This window comes from Durio zibethinus, chromosome 28 (genome assembly GCF_047325235.1).
Source record: "Durio zibethinus cultivar Kanyao isolate XHJ-2024 chromosome 28, ASM4732523v1, whole genome shotgun sequence".
In the NCBI taxonomy this organism is placed as follows: domain Eukaryota; kingdom Viridiplantae; phylum Streptophyta; class Magnoliopsida; order Malvales; family Malvaceae; genus Durio; species Durio zibethinus.
The window spans coordinates 3366084-3383352 of NC_143189.1; the positions used below are offsets into that span (position 1 = coordinate 3366084).

At 34.2% G+C, this 17269-nt stretch overlaps 3 protein-coding genes across 5 annotated transcripts; all 3 read right to left on the bottom strand.

Moving 5' to 3' along the window:
* Positions 1–800: 800 nt before the first annotated feature.
* On the bottom strand, positions 801–4786 carry LOC111280319 (phospho-N-acetylmuramoyl-pentapeptide-transferase homolog). Of its 3 annotated transcripts, none has more exons than XM_022867572.2 (8): positions 4264–4644; positions 3932–4152; positions 3660–3820; positions 3370–3476; positions 3188–3252; positions 2393–2586; positions 1519–1727; positions 801–1105 (listed from the first exon to the last, which is right to left on the bottom strand). In XM_022867572.2, exons 1-8 carry the CDS (start codon positions 4510–4512, stop codon positions 923–925), a joined length of 1389 nt encoding a protein of 462 aa, XP_022723307.1. In that variant the 5' UTR covers positions 4513–4644; the 3' UTR covers positions 801–922. The 3 variants fall into 3 exon arrangements, with proteins under 3 accessions (XP_022723307.1, XP_022723306.1, XP_022723304.1); XM_022867571.2 differs by having other exon boundaries at positions 3370–3488; XM_022867569.2 differs by having other exon boundaries at positions 3370–3820; positions 4264–4786.
* A 547-nt stretch (positions 4787–5333) lies between these two features.
* Positions 5334–10834, bottom strand: LOC111280320 (la-related protein 6A-like). Its single transcript, XM_022867573.2, has 11 exons — positions 10470–10834; positions 10227–10308; positions 8293–8387; positions 8048–8119; positions 7887–7966; positions 7689–7773; positions 6793–6840; positions 6633–6698; positions 6434–6571; positions 5728–5821; positions 5334–5643 (listed from the first exon to the last, which is right to left on the bottom strand). Exons 1-11 carry the CDS (start codon positions 10740–10742, stop codon positions 5516–5518), a joined length of 1161 nt encoding a protein of 386 aa, XP_022723308.2. The 5' UTR covers positions 10743–10834; the 3' UTR covers positions 5334–5515.
* A 700-nt stretch (positions 10835–11534) lies between these two features.
* On the bottom strand, positions 11535–15559 carry LOC111281301 (protein BIIDXI-like). The gene is made up of 3 exons (XM_022869025.2): positions 15278–15559; positions 12814–13314; positions 11535–12649 (listed from the first exon to the last, which is right to left on the bottom strand). The coding sequence occupies exons 1-3, from the start codon at positions 15366–15368 to the stop codon at positions 12057–12059; spliced, it is 1185 nt and encodes a 394-aa protein (XP_022724760.2). The 5' UTR covers positions 15369–15559; the 3' UTR covers positions 11535–12056.
* Between the last annotated feature and the right edge of the window lie 1710 nt (positions 15560–17269).

A 17269-nucleotide genomic window follows, 5' to 3' on the forward strand; every position in this document is an offset into this window, starting at 1 on the left:
ATTCTTTTGACCAAAAGAAAGTCCACATATTTTGCTTTTTCCTGCCATGGTTTGGAAGGTTCATCAACCACCGTTAAAACATCCAAGAAAGAATCGACTGTGGCAGCATTGAGCCAAGAAGTGATATCTACAAAAGGAATTAACACAACGTTGCTGATTCTAGCCATGTATGAGTATGATGAAGAAAATAAATGGAGTCAAAATGAGAAAAACATAAAAGGAAAATGCCAGCACATCTGCATGTATGTTCCATATTGGATTTAGAAAAGAAAATACTTATTGGAGGATGACCTCAGTAAACTTCTAGAACAGTAAACTCTAATTTATCCAAGGTAAATAAACGACTGTATGCAAAGGCTCATAGGCTCAAGTTACAAATTGCTCAAAAATGTATATCGAAATTGTTTGGGTACTTGAATGCCTATCACTTTCTCGTCGACATCTAAAATTGGTCAAAAATGTATATCAAAACTGTTTGGATACTACCCACCACTTTCTCATCCACGTTTTAAATTGATCAAAAATGTATATCAAAATTATTTGGATACTTGGATACTTACCACTTTCTCATCCACAACATGATAATTCGCATATTTATATTATATAAAATATTAATAACTCATATTTATATTATATTTTATATAAAAATTATATATTATAATTTTTATTAATATAAAAATATAAAATATATTTTTTGATTTTGTTAAATTTATTTATAATTTTTACTAAAATTTTAATATATTATTTTCATATTTTTTATTTGTGTCACCGTATCGTATTTAAAATTGAGAGATATCACATCTTCTAAAGCACAATGGTGTTAATGTTAAACGGGAAAAATCAAATAAAAGATTCAGAAAACGTGGTAAAAGAAACTTTTATGACAATAACTAATTGGCCAACACACAGAACACAACAGATGTTATGCCGACATAAGACCTACGTAACCAGCAAATAAAGCCAACACACAGGATACAACATATGCGCCAGCAACAATCATTGGTTCTTTGTGCCCGCATAATTCGAGATGATGATGGAAAGGTGCCATTCTAAATAAGCGGCGCCCACTTCCCCGCAAGTGCTTTGTTGTTTTGAAGTATAACACCTAACAAATATACAGAGTCAGTTATCATGATTGAGAAAACAACATTCAGTCTTAACGACACTTTTATCAACATGCATCTTAGATGTGATGCATCCTTAGTTCAACCAATGATATGTATCATATACAGACTTGGAAAGACGACCAGATAACAAATAATGACCCAACCACTGTAAGTTAATTTCTTATCTATGACTCGGAAACCAAAGGAAAATAAGAACATGAGCAACAAAAATGTTGGGAGGGTAGCCGAGGATGACTTGATGACACATAGTTGGAAGAAATACTCGTTCATTGATTAATATTAGAAGAGTGACTGAAATAAACATATTAGGACTCAAATTTTGACACATTTGAATTTGCTAGTTTTATGACAAAATTGGAGAAGAATCAGACATGTAACTAACGTGGCATACCTGCATCATAGCTGATAATGCTTCCAAAACAAAGAAACCAGATGAAATGAATAAGGGAAAGAACATTCCAGTACAAGCAGCCATTGAAGCTAATGCGCCACCAAGGGCCAAGGATCCAGTATTGCCCATGAATACAGATGCTTTGTACTGGTTGTGCAAAAGAAAACCAACACAGGCCCCCGCCATTGATGCTCCAAATATAGCAAGTTCTGATTGGGATTGAAAAATAACATTTAGTGTTGAAAAAGAATAACAGCAAATGACAGCCTGCTAATACTTGTAATAGCATAAACAAAGATTAATATTCACAATCAAACATTTAACATTATAATCATATTTTAGTGTTTCACTAGGATGGATCAGCCATTGCAACAATGAAAGAGGTGAAAAACTTAAAAAGAAATTCCAGGAGTGCGCTTTTAAGTACTGTCTCCCATATGTCATCCAGCCGATGTAACTGGAAAGTGTATCATATAAGTTTTCTTCTTCTCATAGGTGACCAAATCTGAATTTTGAGGAAAATGCATTCGATCGTTGTCTTCAAACACAAATAAGTTGGAAAATTTATGCAGACATAAAACTAAATAAGAATACAAGCAATGACAACAAATAGTTTCTTCAAATAACAGCATCTTCCCGCCAAAGATAAAGAACTTGAAAACAAACCACTGTTTCATGGTCCCAAATATTTTTGGCATTCTCTATAATTCAAATATAGCTGCTTTTCCCAATCAAATAAATCAATTATAAACTGTAAAGACATAAACAAATGTATGTGGGATCTCAAAAGCTATGTGGCATTCAGAGAATAGAGGAAATTCCCCACATTTATTCCAACTAATTATATTTCTTGTTCAAAAGAATCTATACTAACCAGGGCATATTGGAAGCACTGCAATTGACAATCCAATAAAAGCTAAGGCAGCAGTCCCTCCAGCCAGACCATCAAGATCATCTGTTAGGTTAACCCAATTTCCCATGGAAACAAAACAAAATGAAGTCAAGAATAGGTAAAATTTTCCCAAGAACACAAGGCCCAGTGGTGCAGGGAGAGGAACCAACATTTTCCTGCATTAAAACGTTGTAAAATGGTCTTGAGTAAAAACCAAAAACATCATTTGGGCAAAAAAGATAACAAAATGTAAAATCCTTATAAGAATGTCTAAAGCATGAATTGAAGCAACGGGAGAAGACATGTGAAAGACTAAATGCTGGTTGATTAATCAAGAATCATTCTTAAAGACCAAGAGGTTGATTGACAAGAAAGAGGGTTATCTGTAATTTTTAAAATTGTATTCCATCATAATATAAGAATTCAATAAAAAAAAAAAGGAGCTGACAACGCATATTGATATTCATACACGTAGGTGCTACAATTCCCCCAAACAGATGTTATAATGATAATTCATCTTAACTAGAAGGGTTATCTGAAATTTTAAAATTATGTTCTGGCGTACAATAAGAAAGAAAAAGATTTATTATCTAAGAAAAAAAATGGAACATATAACATGCTTTTCCATCAAAGAACTTCAATAAGATCAGTAGAAACTAAAATTTTCAAATGAAAAGTTAAGGATACTTGGTATTTTATCATTTTTTTGGGCACAAGAATAGATATGTTAGTTACCATCAGATAAATGTTGAACAGATTAGTTACAAGAAGATATACATGCCATAGGGTGACGTCAAAGTTGTAGCATCCAACCAAAAAGAAAACCAAATTCCGACAGCTGCCTGTAATGATAAACAGTTCAAGATTAGTCAATAATAACTGGGGTAAAAGCGAACTCATAAGGCTACAAGGATGAAGCATATATGATTAAAGAGAGAGGAAAGCAAGAAAGTAGCTACCTCCAAAAGTAGTCTAAAACACGGAGATAAGCCACTGTTGTGTTGCTTGATGAAACTTAAGACATCATCAAGTAGTCCAATTGCAGCAAATGCTAACGTTGCTGCAGCTGCAGCAGAAACTTCAATAGAAGAAAAACCAGTTAGGAATTTCGCAACAGATATACCAGCTGGTATAAAAAAAAGTCCACCCATTTTTGGGGTCTTCTTCTTTCGAGAATGTCTGGCAGGCCCTTCTTTCCTAAGTATTTGACGGAACTTAAGAGTTTTAAGCAACGGGACACAAATATAACCTGCACAGGAAGCTAAGATCAAAGACATGAAAAATGGGGAGGTCAAGTAGAATGGCGCCAAGGGTAGCCTGACAATTTTCCATCCACACCAATCCACAAGTAAAAGAACCATGGTCAGGAAGATTATAAGAGCCAAGTTGATTAACAGCCCATGGTATATCCTGCAATTAATGTAGGGAAATTATCAATAAAAGACTTGAAAAAGAATAATTAATTAATTTTCCTTTACCCAAATACAAAATATTTGAAGCTAAATTGCTAAAAGAGCTTGCCTGTGTCTTTTTTGGCCCCTTCCAATCGAAGCAAGCCGATGGGCAGTCACGGTTACGGCTTCGTCAGTTGAGACTTCGATAGGAGGCAAATCCACCTCACTCAAAGGACTTAACACGATCTCCCCATCGCTACCTTCCCCCTCACTTGATGAAGAAAACATATATGCTGCCACTGAATCGTCAACAACCCAGTCATCAAACGAAGATATTCCCACCGAATCCTAAAAGTTATAGCAAAAATCCAACAAAAAAAATACAAAAGTCATTTCAGAAACCATATTGCAAAAAGGAAAATTATTAAATTTAGAAAGCAAGACAATTTTATTACTCACATCATCGGTGGCGTTAACTCGAACGACGTCGTGTGGAAATCGTCGCCTTCGTTTTTGTACATTTTTCGATCGTTTTGACTGTAACTTGAGAGGAGAGTAGAAATTTGAAACAGCAGCACCGCGAAACTGAGGAGATGAGAGGAATGGGACGCGAGATAAAACGGGGACAGAGGTGAGTCGTTTTGGGGATCGAGAGAGTCCCGAAGAAGAGAAATGGTGTAGATTTGAAGACGAGAAACGAGATCGCATGACTATTCAGAACCCCCCCAAAAAAAGCAACAGCAAAAATAAAAATTAGATCAAAATTTCATTTGAGGAAGAGATCAGAGGCCATTCGAGATTTCCAAAGAATAACTGAAAACGGTGGATACAAGAATTATTTGCAATTAAAAAAAATCTTTGCAAAATCCTGAAATGTGGAGCCGTGGAGGGAGCTTATCTGGGCATCAGAAGAGACGCGCCCTTTGAAAGCGTGAATGGCACATATTCTTGTGGGCCGGGCTAGATTAAGATCCGATAATGACTGTTTTGATTCAAAAAAGAGACACAACCAAACCCATATATTATAGTTAAAAACAGTTTTGGAATTTAACGATTTAATACAAAGTTCTGTGTTTAAAATATTCGAAGAACAACTGATCTTTTAAATCAGTTGATATGAGATTGAAGGATTGAAATTAACAATTGATTTTAAAAAAATTTTATACGCATAATAATAGTTTCATCGATATAAATGATTTAAAAATAGATCCTTTAAAAAAAGTAATAGATTAGAAATTTAAAAAAATAGTCGAAGAAAATTTTGATAGTATTTGAATTATATATATTCAAATAAAAAAGGCATTAAATATAAAAGTAGCCATAAAATTTACAGACAATATTCTCCATTTACTTTCTTTTTACATATAAATTTTGTGACCATATGACATTTGCATAATTCCTAAAGCCCATTAAAACACAACCTTAAAATTGATATCTCAGCCACCATCTAACAAGGTGGAGATTCAGCTCTCAAAGTAATATGTCAATGTTCTATACCATTTTTTTTTTTTTTGGGACTACCTGCATAATTTGTATAAAACATGATCCATATTTCATTATTATTTTCAAAAGATAAAGCTAACAGCTTCACTAAGTAAAGAATCCATTGGGTTTCAAACTTAGCCTTTGAAACCATATTGGAAACCTGATTCCAACTTCCACAATAATCAAACACAAAATATAAAAGCACACCAGACGCAGGCACAAGTCACTAACTCTGCTTAGAAAGGAGTGGTCGTCCTCGTCCCATTGTGAATCCCCTAGTTCCATCGGGCATTCTAGGGCCCGGGGGCGGCTTTGATGGTTCAACAACATGGGAAGAGGATGTACTACCATGCCCTGTATAACATAATATATTAAAATAAATTCTAGTCCAAAGAAGAAAGAAAATACAAAAAACCAGAACTGTGTTTATTCAAATACCAAGTCCACTGGTACCACGAGTTTTCTGTCTCCTTCCTCGTCCTCTGTTTCCACCTCGATGCCCGTTTTTCTCCTTGGACAAATGCCCCCCATCCTAAAACAATGAAGCAAAGAAATATTTAAAACGATAAACAACCTTTTCCTTCTGATCTGATATCAGTTGCTCCTCTTATTAGTACTCTTTTTTTTTTTTTTTTTTTTTTCAAGTTTCATGAATGATCTATGATCTATAATCTGAGGGAAGAGTTCTGAATGCTTTGCCTAGTACTACCTCAGTCTGCAGATTGAAATATGAAAATTCCTTTATGCCAAATTCAAGAAAGAGGAAGAAGAAACAAAAGGTCTGACATCCATTTAATTTGATTGTTTTTATGCTCTTCAAGTTCACCACATATTACTTGCACTTGCAGAGAAAGCGTTGTCATTTGTTAGTAATAAATAAATAATAGGACGAAAGTTGTGTTAGTACAAGTTGTTAATGGTAAAATGCTCTCAGAATCATTATATCAGAGAATTCACATGAAAGCTTGTATACTTATGAACCAAAACCCAAATTATTTTAGGTTTTGTTAAATTTTACATTAAAAGTTGGATTTCCAATCTGATTTTGACATATTTATCAAAGAAACTTTAGCTTGAAGTGAGACTAAATCTTATCATCAAGTGGATACACTTGCACAAGCATGAAAAAGAACATAGAGCCTACCTCCTCATCTGGTATATCTTCATGATGCTCACTTGAGGTATTATTCTCCTCATCTCCTGTTTGATCAGATGCTCGAGCATTGCTGTTCTTTTCAGGATCGGATCCCCTCCAAGCTTGCCTTTGCTGCCCATACTTGCCCTATAATGGAAATAAAATCAATACCAGCTTTTTTCCTAAGATAAAAAAAATGAACTATTACCATTCGCTTAAGAAGCTTAACATGCATGCCATTTCTCCAGTCGTGTTCATCATTCAAAGTAGTCACCTGATTCAATAACCAGAGAAATGCTCCAGATCAATTAATCAAACAATTAAGCATGATATCAGTTAAAAAGACTGAAGACTTCCTTGACACTTACAGCTTTTTCAGCAGCCTCCACAGTCTCATACTCCACCAGTGCATGTAACTAGATCCAGAAACCAGGAAATTAAGCAGATCATAAACAAGGCTATATACATGCAAATACAACAATTTTACAACCGGTAAACAAGCAAGATTCAACTCGTCATCAAACAAACTTCAAAACCACATAAATTTGGAGCAACCCATATATTCTGACCAGAGTTCTCTAATTGTAGTCTGCACATCTTTTAACAGGTGTTGTTCAAGGGCAGCTACCCTAAACCTAAAAGTCTAGAAGTGTAAACCAGGAAAATAATCACTCAGCTTACACTTTTCCCAGTCAGCCAGTTATGACCAACCAAAACTCCTTTAAATTTGATTTTGACCACAAGCTACATATATCTTCATACTGCCCCCCTCCATGAAGACTTTTTAAACTAAAATTGAGAATTCTTTTTCTCTAATCCATTTCAGAAAGGCTCCTTAAAGGTATAAACACTGCTGTATGTTACAAAGCAAAGGGGTTTTCATACATAGTGACAATATTGGAAGATATCTGCCATAGATAGCTCTTATAAAGAAAGTCATGTTATGCTTACAATCTACACCAACTCAAAGACGGAAATTAAACATCATAAATTCTACAGATAAAACTTAATCAAGTCCCACAATAACAATGCATACTAGTATGCCAACTAATTTATAACAAACAATCTACAAATAACACAAAAATGCTTTTCATTTATTATTTACTTCACTGCTTTCTTTGATATCCAATTAAGCAGATCATCTCAATACTACAACTGGTTATGTTATTAGAACAAGGAATTGAGTACAGGAAAGAAAGGGAAAGGACTACAAAATGACTAATTACAAAACATCTATCTGCCAAATTAGAAATCAGTCTCATACCTTACTACTGATCAAGATATCTGCCCTACCACTTTTCTTTGACACTTCCACAGCATGTGGATCACGAACAGATATGTTCTTTACGCTGAAAATTCAAAAGAAATCTAAAATCATTTAAACGAAGGAAGCATAAAACGCATACACAACAGCAAGAAGAAAGAAAGAGCATGTTATCTTTTATTTAAGAAAAATACATACCGTCCAACTTTACCAAATATCCTCCTAACGTTCTCCACTGAATGATCCTCTGGAAGATTTTCTACCAAAACAGTGAATAACTAGGGTCCACAAATTAGATACCACAAAATTAAAGATACCAATATGAGAGTAAAGACATTAAGTTCCATTAAGAGATATACCTTTGAATCCCTAACCTCCATGAATGGAAGAGGATTGCGGCGCTTCACTTTCTTTCCATCAGAACTAACAACCTGAGAGGTTTCAATGAAACTAGATATTACATACCAGAGAGAAACAAAAATTTCTAAATACCTTTCATTATAGCATATGAAATCCCGATAACACTAGCAAGTCAGAGCCATATGGCAGTTACTCAATACAAAAAATGGCAATCTTTATAAGGAGTGAGCATCTAGGAACATACAAGTAGGGAAGACTCTCTGAGAGCAGCAACTATTGATGGATAATTTCTGCTGAGTTTTTTCATTTTCCTAAAAGAAGAAATTACCGAAATAGGAACTGCAAGGAAAAGGCAAAAACCCATATGCATGTCAATAACAAGATATCAAGGTAATAAGAATTAGATATTTCTATAAAAAGTGAAGGCCATTAACCCTCTAATAATAATCAAGTGAACATGGCTTCAAATAATAACAGTAGTCATACAACAAAGCTAGAAAATGTATTACTCAATCCTCCAACTTGCAAAATTTCAACTGATCACTTGAATTATCCATAAAACAAGCATTCATAAACAGAATAAATATGGACAAACAGAAAACGTTGAAAGTAGATGCAACTTTCCTTGACAATTTTAGATATTAACTTACAATAAAAATGGATCTTCATAAGCTACAAATGCAAGGTTTCACTTTCTAGGTAAAGTGACAGGGAGGAATGAGAAAATGAGAGAAATGTGAACATCCATTTTCCATGCTTGCTAGAAATTGGCGAATTAATTTTGTTTCTAAACTTAATTACCAGAATTAAATACAAAGGAGAAGAAAAAAAGGGGTATAAGCTCAAAATACTAGCTCTATTTGATCAATTTTGGCAACCATAATTTTTTGGAAGATGTCAAATTGGAGTTATAAGAATAGAGAATGAATCAGAAAGCAGTAAGTTGGCTATTCATTCAGTCAAAACACCCCTCAGAAGTTCAGCACAGCACAAATTGACTGCACCAGGAAAACATCGAGGCTGAGACTGGTCATAAGTACCTGCTGTACTTCGTCACCTTCATCATCTCTATTCAAGAGAATCTGTCTACATTTATTGCTTATAAAAAAGAAAGCTCCAGATAGGATTCTTTTTTGTTAAAAAGAAAGCCATAGAGAAATTTCTTATACAGGTTAGCTTTAATTTTTAGATTTAGTAATCAATTTGCAAGATCTCGGATTAGACAAAAATAACAAAAAGAGCACACATTGCAAGCTTAAAAACTTTATAGCTTTTTTATGAAAAGACAGCAATAATATCAACAATCTCTTCTGCATATGTCATATAATAAGGAAAAAGGTCTCATACATCCATGCCTGTGATAGATTCCAACCTAACTAATTCACAGGTTTGTTATTACACCATGCAACTTATTCCACCCACATGAATACTCCCCTCATTGGTTCAGCTTTCTTCTATGGAAATTTCGAAAGTGCAGATATACTAGAATTCCACACAAATAAATGGAAGAGAAAACATGAGAGAAAAATATAAAGAAAAGAGAAGACACTGCCCCTTTTTGTCATTTAAAGTAACAAATAATGTTAAGATATTTGGCCGCAATCACATATACAGGAATTCAATGATTAACTAACTACCCTTTCATTGCTTGAGGAAAACTCGAAAGATAAGGTTCTCATGGTTTCACTCTAAACCACAGACATGATTAATCTTAAATAATTCGTGGATCTGATATACCTATGTGTAGTTGTTATTTCTCAAATTCATCCTCTGAAACTAACTTTCGCATATCATCTATGTTCATCCATAAGTTACTTAACAAACCAACTCCAAGTCCACTTTCTTAAATCTTCTATCCAGTGAAATCAATTAAAAATTGAAGTCAACATGATATTGTGGAATCTGCTTCAACCCTTTTTATCATATTGGCCCAAGAATTTCATCTTCTTGGTGGTTGTAGAGGTAACTGCTCGTTTCCACACATCAAAACTAATCAAGGTTACAAGTCAAAACATGATACTTAACTTTTATATACTCAAAATACATTTTTTAGATATAGTCAAACGTGAATTCAGCTCAACCCATTGTACAGATGGTATAAGCATGCTACATTCTTAATGCTAAAACTTAAAAGAAAAGAAACAAAACTCAAGCCAAACGAGAGTTTTAATTACTTACCAAAACCTTCTTTATTCTTCTTAACCAGACTCGTCATAAACTTATCCGTCGGCAAATTTTCATCGCTAAAATAATATTCCACCTACAAAAACACAAACAGAAACATAAATATATAAGCGAAGATCAACAAAGTTCATCCAAAAGAAAATAAGAAAAAAAAAGAAAAAAAATATAATAAAAGAGGCAGAACATATTCTAGGGTTTAAATTTCAACATGGCAAGAGAAAGATTTTGTGCCCTTGCCTGCTTAATGATCTTGTTTTTCAGATCATCAGTAAGTACACCAGTCGCCGACGAGTCCTCGTGACTCTGATTCTGATCCTGATCCTGATCCTGATCATGACCATGCTCGTAGTCATTGTCGTGACCTTGATCCTGGTTGTGATCCTCTTCGGACGGTGGAGATGGAATCTCCTCTTCTGGGGATCCGACGGAAACAAAATCAAGAGGATCATGCGGCGGGGAGTGCGGGGTAGGGCCAGCGGTGGCGGTAAAGGGCTCCACGTGGCTATCCATCTTGGAAGAGAGGAGAGAGGGGAAAGGAAAAAGTTTTGATTAAACGGACAAAAAATCAAAACCCTCCCGCCCTTTTTTTTTTTCTTTCTCCTGCTCTCTGGTTTCTTCTGACCGGGACTCTTTATAGTGAATCGGGAAATTTCCATTGGAGCCAAGTCAAGGGTGTTTTGGTCAAACCGGTTTATGATATAAATTATGCATGTTCATACAGAGAAAGACTTAAATTAAATTTTTATCTTAAATTCGTAAAATTTTTAAGTAAAAAAAATTAAAGAAAAATTAAAATAAAAAATTAAAATTAATAGATTGAAAACTCGATACATAGATTAAATTTATAAATTTAAAAAAAAAATATTAATAAACTTTAATATATTTTTTTAAATATATATATTTAAGTAAAAATATTAATAAAATTTTTATCGTTAAATAAGTATTAATCAAATTTGAATTATAAATAATATTTTTAATAATTTTTGTATATTATTAATATTTATATTAAATTTTATCAATTTATCAATTTAAATTTTTATTAAAATTTTATTAAATTATTTTTAAAAATTTTACAAATTTCACTTAAAAAATTTTATATAAATTTTCTCTCATTCGGATATACTACCAGCTATGATTTTCTCCTTCATTTTTCTTTTTATAATTTTTTTCCTTTACTAAATAAATATTGCTATTGGTCTCTCAGTCTTGTATTTCAAAGATTTTCTTAACCAAAAAAAAATAAGAATTCTATTTTTATAAAAAAAATAAAAAAAAGGCCATCTCAATTAAAGATTACGACATATTGTCAATCTCAAAGAAAACTTATATTCAATTTATATATGGTAAATCAAAACAAAAAATGACTGCTGATGCACTCTTTGCACATGATATGATCATTTCTTACAATAATCAGTTTCTTGACGAACTTAATCCTTTTGCCATAAAACATAAAATGGCAAATTTTCCAACCATATAGAACTAAAATATAGAAGATTTAAATAATTAAACATAAGATTTTTACGATCTCAAAATTTTTAATGCGTCACAATCTAATCATCCATGAAAACACAGGGTGAATCAATTGACAAAAACTCGTATGGCATAAGGATCGGATTCTAGGAAATCTTTGGGTGAACTTTGCTTTAATACCAAGAATATCTGAATATCCAACTGAAGCCATTCTCATTTCTTAAAGCAAAACTCAGAAAGAAGATAAACATACATACTTTTGCCTTCGCAAGCAATTACCAAGCCTTAAATTAAAACCTTGCATATATATAGATATAGAATCCAAACTTTAGCCGTTATCTCAGTTACCCAACTCTAAACCAAAACCAGAAGGTAAGCCCAGAGAGCAATTCCAAGCCCTAATAATACTTGGAGCTCATTTCTACTGCACCCTGAAAACCACACCTGAACATTGTCCACTACCGGACCACATAGTGAGCTCATGTCATCGGTTCTTGTATTGTAATAAATACTGTAGAACGCGATACGTGTTCTCTCGGCCTTGGCTGTGAAGTTGACACTAACTACATGGAAGGTGGAGTTAGAGTCGGGACTGTAGTGAAAATTTTGTGCCTGATCTCCTGCAAAGGCCATAACTGCTAGTGGTTCCTTGCATTTGTCCCTAGCATGGCCCAAAGAAAAGGTCAAGCTGTATAGCTTGTCTGGTGTGGTTTCGACCATTTGAGAAATGATGCCTTCCTTGCCTGAGACTAACTCAATAGCACGTTTGCCTTCTGGGACTGCATAATGGTTGGAGTCAATGTATCGAACCGCCCTGTTTGATTCGACCATCCATCCTGGTAAAGGGGATGTCTCTTCATCAAGGTTGGTAGGGAGCAGGACACCAAGAGATACGTTTTGGAACATCCAAGGTCCAAACTCAAAGCCACTATTAACTACTGCATTTTCTGAAGAAAACATAGCAGCAAAGACGACCCGATCAACAAAATGAGAAAAAAAAAAAATCCAATACGAAAAGCAAGTATTCTGTCAGTCTCAGAGCTCCTATGACACTGTCCATAGAAGACAGGACCATTCATTATGGTTCTTCCGAGAATTTGTAGTTTTTTACCTTTGGGCTTATCAGGAGTGACAAGTTTCTTGATGGCAATATCATCAATGATGGGCCCACATTCGGGGTCATCTTCCATGCCCGGGTTCCTAAAAATCAACCGAACTTTATCCTCCTCCGCCTCAAAAGAAACCGAGTAAGGGTCCCACCCTTGCACGTTGTACAGCGTCTGGAGGTCTACCGTCTGTGATGCAGGTGGCACAGACACGTTCAATGACTCCATCTGCGCGCACGTGCGGGCCGCACTGAAAGTGACTGCGTACGTGGAACCTTTCTCTACCGTCAGTTCTTGGCTGATCTCCGCGTTGTTTCCCAATCTAACAGCGTGCATGCCTCGAGGCACGATGAGGAGCATCCCACCACCCACTTTTTCCCCAGACGAAACCAGCTCCACTGTGCCGTTCGTTCTCCAACTGGGGATCTCGGTGGGCTGATCAGATATTGCGCCTCTTGGGAAGCCATTCGATGGTAGTGTCTCGAAATCACCATTTGCCACTAGGCCTAAAAGATCAAATAGAATTGTCGCACAATACTTTTACCATGCCATTGGGAAAATCAAATCTAATTGGAACAAAGAAAAAATAAATGTAACAAAATTTTCCTCAAACATTAAGTAAATTCTTTTCCATAGCATATTGCTTAAAGACGAAAGATTTTTGCTCCCACGAATTATTACCAAGGCAATAGAGCTTATCCGTACATACGCGCATTCGGTTGACGACAAACAAATTTGAGGAAATAAGTACAGCACATGTGCAGTTCTATGTCATTGTCGAGAAAATTTTGTTGACGTTAGCCCATTAAACTACCAGATAGAAATATTGCCACATCAACACACAGTTGCCTTACCAAACAGAAATTTGAAGGATCGTGAGAGAAATATGTTACCAAAAAATTTTTTTATTTTGTTTTTGGCTAAGAAGAAGTGTGTTGCTTATGACTCTGAATGTTAGTCTTTATGACAAAATCACAGAACTAAGCTGGAAATTTGGGAATGTACTAAAAGATATTTGCCGAAAGAACCCTTGTCGTTTGTTAAGGGAAAAAGGAGGAGATATGTGGCCGGAATATGTCACTTTTTGGTCATTTCAATCACCATAGAATAAGGGGAAAAGGAAACATGAAGGACCCATTTATCAAAATCCTTATTCTAATCAATTCTATATCCACTTACACCTTTACCTTTTGACATTGCCAAATTTCCTTTTTCTTTGTTTTCCTTTCATGCCATTATCAATGTTTTTCATTTTCTTGTTTGCCAACGTTTCTCACTTCAAAGATTGCTCCTTGAACAGTTGCAACTACGAAAACTCCCGCTTGGAAAACAGGGTACCAACAACCAAGCCAACGAGCTATGGCTTGAAGTTAGATAGCAGTAACTATTTTGGCACCTATATATAGGTTAAATACTATTGCTTTCGGCCAAATGACTACCTATGGCTTGTGCAAAATGCTAGAAACCCACAAGGGCGACTGATAATATAGGTGACATTGATTGGGAAACGAATTCACCTAATTCATCGAATTATTATGGTGGAGGTTTTCAATTTTAAGCTTCCTTACTTGTAAAGAATTAATAGAATCTGCTAAGGAAACTATACAAACTAATTGATGGGTAAAGAACTAGTAATTAGTAAGCATTTGGAGGAATAACAAGCTTGCATATTTAAAGTGTGAGAAAGGATTTCCAATAAACACTCAATCTTGGTGGGACAGACAATCCAAGGGTCGAAGACTATATTCAAAGCCTAGTTCAAATTATGAACAGTCGCCAGCTTCACGATCAAACACTTGGAATGTAGAAAAGAAAAAAGAACTAAAAGATCTAAGGTCCTTAGGACACAGTCAAGGCCCAAGTTTAGACTTTCAAATAATAATCAAACCATCTTGAATTGTACAAAATCTGTATTCTGGCTCTGTTGAAGCATAACTAAAGCTCACACTTTACTGAAAGTACATAGAGACAATTTCCAGTAAAATGGCGGTGATCTAATGGCTTTATCAAAAAAATAAAGGAAGTAATCGAGTTTATTATAGCTGGAAAGGGAAGAAAAAGAAATGAGAATCTTTGATGGAAATCATGAGGGCATTTGAAGGAAACTAAATGGAATGGAATGTGTCCAGCTATTGTTTGAAGGAATCAAGGAATGACAAAGAATGGAAGAACTCAACCTCTTAACAAAAATCAACTGACATCCCAATTCAACTTTTCAAGTTTCAAAAACATAAAAGCAAATAAACAAACCAAAATCTCCAACATATAATAACAGATTTACCATGTACCTGTAGTTAATGTAATTAACAGATCTGGAACATAACGAAAACCCACGAAGCATAATCCAAAAGCAAAGTAAGAGCTCGAAAGGATATAAAAAAAAAGAAAAGAGAAATGAAATTATATGTAAGTGGAACATAGAAAATAATGTATGCAGATGGAGAATGGAGAAAGGGATATAGTATATACCATCTTCAGCTAGTGTTATAGTTGAGAAATGAGCAAAGATAAGCATAAAAAGGAAGACCCATTTGCTTCTTGCGAAGCTCTCAGCCATCATCTTCGCCAAGTATCCTCCTTTCTCTTTCTCTTTCTCTTTCTCTCTCTCTCCTTTGGTAAAGGCTTTCAGCCAGTTGCTTCTTTTTTGCGTACTCTGTTTTGATGAGGGAAAGGAGACAAGCCAGGCAGTGTCTTTTTATCCAAAGCTTCAAGTACTACATCGTCTTTTACACCTTAGCTTTTCGAGTTAAGCACTATGGGCACGATTAATTTGATAGAGAGCGGATTTTTCCATTTTTTTATTTGAAGAATAAAAGAAACTGGTCCACCTTGTGTTCCCACCATTATATTTTTGTTGGCTTCCGGCTTCTTTTGTTTTTTTTGTAATTAATAATTAATAATAGACTCTAATTGCGTGTATTGAGAACCGTGGACTTTCGGCTGACCCAGTCTACCGCCGAACGAACATAATTTGACAGTGATCAATCCAATCGCGATTTCTTTTTTTTTCTTGATTTTTTTTTTCCTCTTCACAACACGTGTTGGAATAAAACTGGCTCAAGTTGGGTCAAACCACGAACTCGACACTGAAAGCCTGATCCGTGAACATGTCTTGTATCTTGAATTGATATTAAATACACAAAAGGCCCAAATCACCTCAGCATTTAATCCAAGGTTCGGCCCAAATATTAAAAACAACCAGGCCCTTTTTATTACAATTAGGAGCGAGAAATTTTTTTTAAAAAAATTAAAAATTAATTTTAAATTATAATATTCTATTTAGATCTGATAGATTTTTTTATTTTGTTTGGATCAAAATTGAATATTAAGTGTATATATTAAGTTTGAATTAAATTTCAGATTAAGATATAAAAAATCATAAAAAATCAAATCGAATCAAATTATATATTTTTATTAGCTTTTATATATATTTTAATTTTTTTTAAATAAAAAAATTATTTTATATATAAATCTATTTAAATAATTAAAATCTTATTAAAATAATATATAAAAATTTAAAATTTAAAAATTCATAAATAAAATTCAATTAAAATCGAATTAATTTAAAAAATTTGTAGACACCCAATTGGGTCCGGGCCCAGATCAATTGGGCCTGGCCCAAAGGGGTAAGGCCCATTTCAATCCTGTATTTTTTTTTTCTTTCTTTTCTTTTTCTTCTTTTGTATTTTATGTATTATTATTATTATGTATATCTTTGTGTATTTATTTTTATTTAGATTAGATTTATATGGATTGTATGTATATAGTTATATATTTATTATTATTATTATCTTTTTTTTTTTGTAATATATTTTTGGGTTTATCTTATGTTATTTTTTTTTTATTATCTGTTAATTTTATCTGATTTTTTTTCCGAATTATCTGATATTATTTTTTTATTTTTATACTATCATATCTTTTGATTATCTAGTATTTTTTTTTATTTTGATTTTAATTCTGGATGGATAAGATTCAAAGTTGAAGAATCTCACTCTGGAGGGGAATTCAATCAGAAGAGTCCAGTTGGATTCAAAGACTGAATTCCCGTCCAAGGAGGAATTGGGATTGATCAGGAACTCCTGATCAACCCCTATAAAAGGGATCCCCCTGGAACAGAGAAAAAGATAGAAAACAGTAAGCAAAGCTACTGATTTGAGAGAAAAAGAGGCGTATAGGAAGCTAGGAAAAGTTTAGGAGTGTTCTGGCAGTGAGAAAAAATTTTTAGAAATTTTTGGCGAAAAATTTTTCTGGAAATTTCTGGGAAATTTCCAGATTCCGGCGAAAATTCCGGCGAAGTTTGAATTTTCCGGCAACAATTCCGGCGAACATTGAAGTTTCCAGCGACCAGCCCAGTTTCCGACGAAGATTCCCAGAAATCAGCTATCTTCCGGCCAGATTCCGGTGAAATTTCCAGATTCTGGTGAAATTTTCCAGAATCCGACACCGGTGTTCTTCGATTTT